Source organism: Anneissia japonica, unplaced genomic scaffold (assembly GCF_011630105.1).
Source record: "Anneissia japonica isolate Jap-2015-1 unplaced genomic scaffold, ASM1163010v1 scaffold652_len952628_cov199, whole genome shotgun sequence".
Lineage (NCBI taxonomy): Eukaryota > Metazoa > Echinodermata > Crinoidea > Comatulida > Comatulidae > Anneissia > Anneissia japonica.
The window spans coordinates 919,056-923,228 of record NW_022757608.1 but is presented as its reverse complement, the minus strand read 5'-3'; the positions used below and the strand labels follow the sequence as shown (position 1 = coordinate 923,228).

General features: G+C 36.4%; 1 protein-coding gene across 1 annotated transcript in view; it reads right to left on the bottom strand.

Moving 5' to 3' along the window:
* The window catches only part of LOC117124810 (X-ray repair cross-complementing protein 5-like), a gene marked incomplete at its 3' end in the record, with an annotated part of 20,557 nt that extends 16,585 nt beyond the window's left edge, over positions 1-3,972 (bottom strand). The window contains 2 exon segments of the mRNA XM_033271138.1: positions 1,996-2,189; positions 3,912-3,972. Of these exon segments, the coding sequence (XP_033127029.1) occupies positions 1,996-2,189; positions 3,912-3,914 (197 nt within the window).
* Between the last annotated feature and the right edge of the window lie 201 nt (positions 3,973-4,173).

The window sequence follows — 4,173 nt, the reverse complement described above, 5'->3', positions numbered from 1 at the left end:
TATATATATATATATATATATATATATGTATGTATATATATATAATGTGTGGGTATGTGTGTGTTAGTATTATGTAACCATATTACATACTGTGATTTACTTATATTTACCTACGTCAGTGATTTTATAATATGCTAATGTTCATTATCACTTTCTTCATCACTATCACTGTTTGATGAATCAGAAACACTAGACAACAATGGAATTTTGTTGCAGAAACTCCCTTCTGCTTCGCAGTTACACATCTCAGTACACTGAAGATTATTTCTCCTACACATGCATGTATTATTTGAACATGTACTTATTGAACAGGTACATCTGTTCAATTTCTCCTACACATGCTTTTCTGACAAGACAGGTCTCAATTTACCATCAACTTTGCATGGATCAGAGTATCCTGGCTCCATATATTGGCCTGCAGTTGTGCATGCAATATATGCTGATATAAGGCTCCAGCAGTTGGTGGCAGCTTATCTACACCTTGATTGTTTGGCAGAGTTTTGAATCTTTACCATCGTAAAATTGAGGCATCTTTAGCAGATACTTTCTTCATTCAGAGAAAACTACACAAAAACTCCTTGCATCCCATTCTCACATTTAATGATGGCATATTCCCTTCCCCAAGCTTGGCCAAAGCATGTAAACATGAGGTGGTGATTCCATAAACATCTTAAGGGCTGTTTTTTTCCAACACCATTTATATGCCCTATAATAATATTTATCACAACCGGTGATAGCATGGAAGCCTGGTAGTGTCACTGCTCTTTCTGGTCCAAGATGGTCGTATATTGGCTGAAGAGCCACTCTTCTTCTGGTTTCAGCGGCACCTGTCACAATTCACACGGCAAGATGTCAAAACAAACACTCCAGAGCATCCTCCAACAGCTGTAAGCACACAAGAAGAAGATGATGCTCTAATGATTCCCCATGGCATAGAAGTGGCCTCTGAATTTGGGAATGATACAGACTGGCTTGTATTGATCTTCAGAAGACTTCCACAACTTGGCATGAATACTGAAATTTGCTAGGCTTTCCAGCTTGAAAAGACATCCATTACTGCGATAACAGGTCAGGTGTGTAGCGGAAACTAAAAACTGCCAACATTATAACCGGCGTCGAGTGAAAGAGATTTTAAATTTTCTTTTGCCGACATACATATACGACATGATTTTTCTTTATAAGTGCATGAATTGAAAGTATAACGGGAACTTTGAGGTTTATTTTCCAATTTATGTTCCAATATATAATTCCGATTTCTAATTTTACTCATTTTCATGTTTTCGCAGTAAAGTCTTGTCTAATGTTTCTAAAATTTAGCTAGTATTTATTGTGTACTTTCCTGTTGTTCAACCCTGTAAATGGTAAGTTTGGTCACTGTAGGGCACAGGTGGGCAAAGTGCGGCCCGTGGGCCACATGCTGCCTGACAGCAATTTTTTTGCGGCCCGCGAATGTGCATTTAAAACCCTATGTGTGCGGCCCGCCAAGCAACATTAGCTAGAAAACACCTTGTTTGTCACAGCCTGACACCGATCATATGTAAAAATTAATATTAAAACTGGGAATAAAGCGGTGTAAAAGCAATGCTTGGAAGCGCACTGGAAAAATCAAAGTTTGGGTGCGGCCCTCAGTGTTAAATAAATTTACTTTGGCCCTCCGACCGATTTTTCTGCCCACCCCTGCTGTAAGGCGTGCCACCCCTGCTGTAGGGCGTGGATGAAATAAAATAAAAACTTAGCAAAGAAAGTCTGACCGTGATTTACAGAAATTTGCAGTACAGCTTTGCAATTCCGTATCCAATGTTTTGACTTAATACCACATACAGATGACTACCCCGAAGATGTACATAATCAAAATGTCAAAGAAAAAGAAATTGAAAAAATATGACTTTTTAAGTTTGTTTCTCTTCGTGGTGTTGGTGACGAATTATATGTTCTAAGTATGTAACACAGAATACCAAGAAGATTATGGTAGATTTAAGTCCTGAGATAACTAACCTGACTTTCCACAACAAACTCCCTGTTTCAGTATTTTTATCCTTTTCATTAAGTTCAAGTTTGAACTGTTTCTTCATGCTTTCAAATTCTGAAGAACATGTTGCCTCCAGAGCTCTCTTGGACTGCAGTGCTTGAGTGATAAGATTTGGTTGTGGCAAAGGCTCACTTGGATGCAAAGCACGATGTTGAAGACACTATAAAGATAAAAAAAAAATAGAAAATACATGTTAAAATCTATGATGACTTTATTAGATAAAAGGGATATTATTAAATTCAATAGAAATAAAATATTTTCAAATTGTGTTTGTTGTGATGTGTTACATACAAATGGAAAAACATGTTTCCCTATTGTGGGATAACATTTTAACTGTATTGAATATAAGGATTACTCTAGCAGATTTCTTCTTTAGTACTACGATTGTATAGTATTAGTAATCAGTAAAGGGCCAAGGTTTCTCTAACAGGGTTTTCAAACTAATGTTTAACAGGCTTCAAATAATAGTATTATAAAAGAAAGTGAAATTAAGGCGGAGGGGGGTTCGGGGAAGGGGGTGGGTCTATAGCACCCCAGCTCCCCTCTGGCGCCACCACTGCCCAACATGCTTAGCGTGACGTCTTTGCTTACACCAAAGAGCTTGATCTCTTGGATACGAAACGCGACGAAGAAAATGGATCGCACTTATCTGTTTTCAGAAGAGGTCATTTCAGAAATGTTCGCGGATTCGGACTCCAAAATTGATTATTTAGTATGCATCGATGTATGTTCATGTCTTATTGTGTTTTTATTTTCTTGTACATTTACCAATAAACGAGATAAAACAAGAGTTTTGATTGATATTTGTTGAGGCTGTCCATCAACAATAACGTGTGGTCAGGCTTGGTGGCCGATGCATTATGTTAGCTAAGCCTAGGCCTAGCCATCTTCGGTAATTTAGCCCATTCTTAGCCCAGGCCTTGCATATGTCTAAAGTAATGCAATATTTTATATAATATATTGAGTACAGATTTACAGAAATATATAAAAGTACAGGCTGCATAGAGAAGTCGGCAGGCCTAGACCTAAATAGTAGCGTGTGAATGATGCGTCTATGTAGGCCTAGGGCTAGCAATGAAAATATGCAATACAGGTATTCACTTTTTAGTTGTTTGCGGGGGGAGAGGGGTAGCCAACCCTACCCCCAGGGCTCAGTGGTGGGTATGTGTACAAGGTCGTGTGCAATATTACACAATTGTTTTTATATTTCATTTTTATCAATAAGTGTATATCTAACAAAGCAATGAAAATAGGCAATATTCACACTTTTAGTTGTTTGGAGAGTGGGGGGTAGGCAACCCTACCTCAGGGGCTCAGTGGACCTCATCCATGCGTGGGAATTATAATTTTATTATGTTAGATAGATGTATGTATAAATAACTGATACACTAAAGGGGATAAAAAGTCTGATTATTGTGTTTAGTTGTTGGTTTTTAGTGTTTAGGAGTTGTGAAACTGAAAATGCTGTTTTCTCAGCTTTATTGCTTGAAAAGAGTGAAATTGCAGTAAGTTATGTGTTTACTATTCAAAATTGTGTTCCAATAGTTTATTGTATGAATAAAATGTATGATATCATTTGAAAGCTCATGAATTACTCTTTATTTTGGTGTAAAGAACATTCCATATATACATGTGTTCTCAATGTGAACTGGAAACTTGGTCATATAGGCTAAAATGTCTGGCAGAGAGCATTGCTATCACTAAAATGGCCTGGCAGTCAAAGTGTATAAAACACATTAGAAAAGAGGTTAGAATCATAATTAAAAAAAATTTAAAAAGACAAAAAAAAGCACAAATGCATAAATATAAAGGAAAAAATATAATAATAATAATAATTATTGCTCTAAAATAATAAATCAATTACGAATTAAGAAACGCTTAACATATAATTTCAAAACAAAATTTAAGATCGATGTTTCAGGTCCATCATGGAACCATTCTCAAGATCAAGTAAATTGAAAAAACTAAAAACAAAAATACCAAGCAGTGACAAGAAGTAAGTCAGTTTGTTTGTTAAGTGTAGGTTTCAGTTCAAAGAACAAAACAAACAAACTGATTCAGTCAAAGCCAAACTGTTTATCTAGTTAATCTGCTAAGAAGGGCTAATTATTGCTTAGCTCCACTATGGCTCCACACAGTAGGCC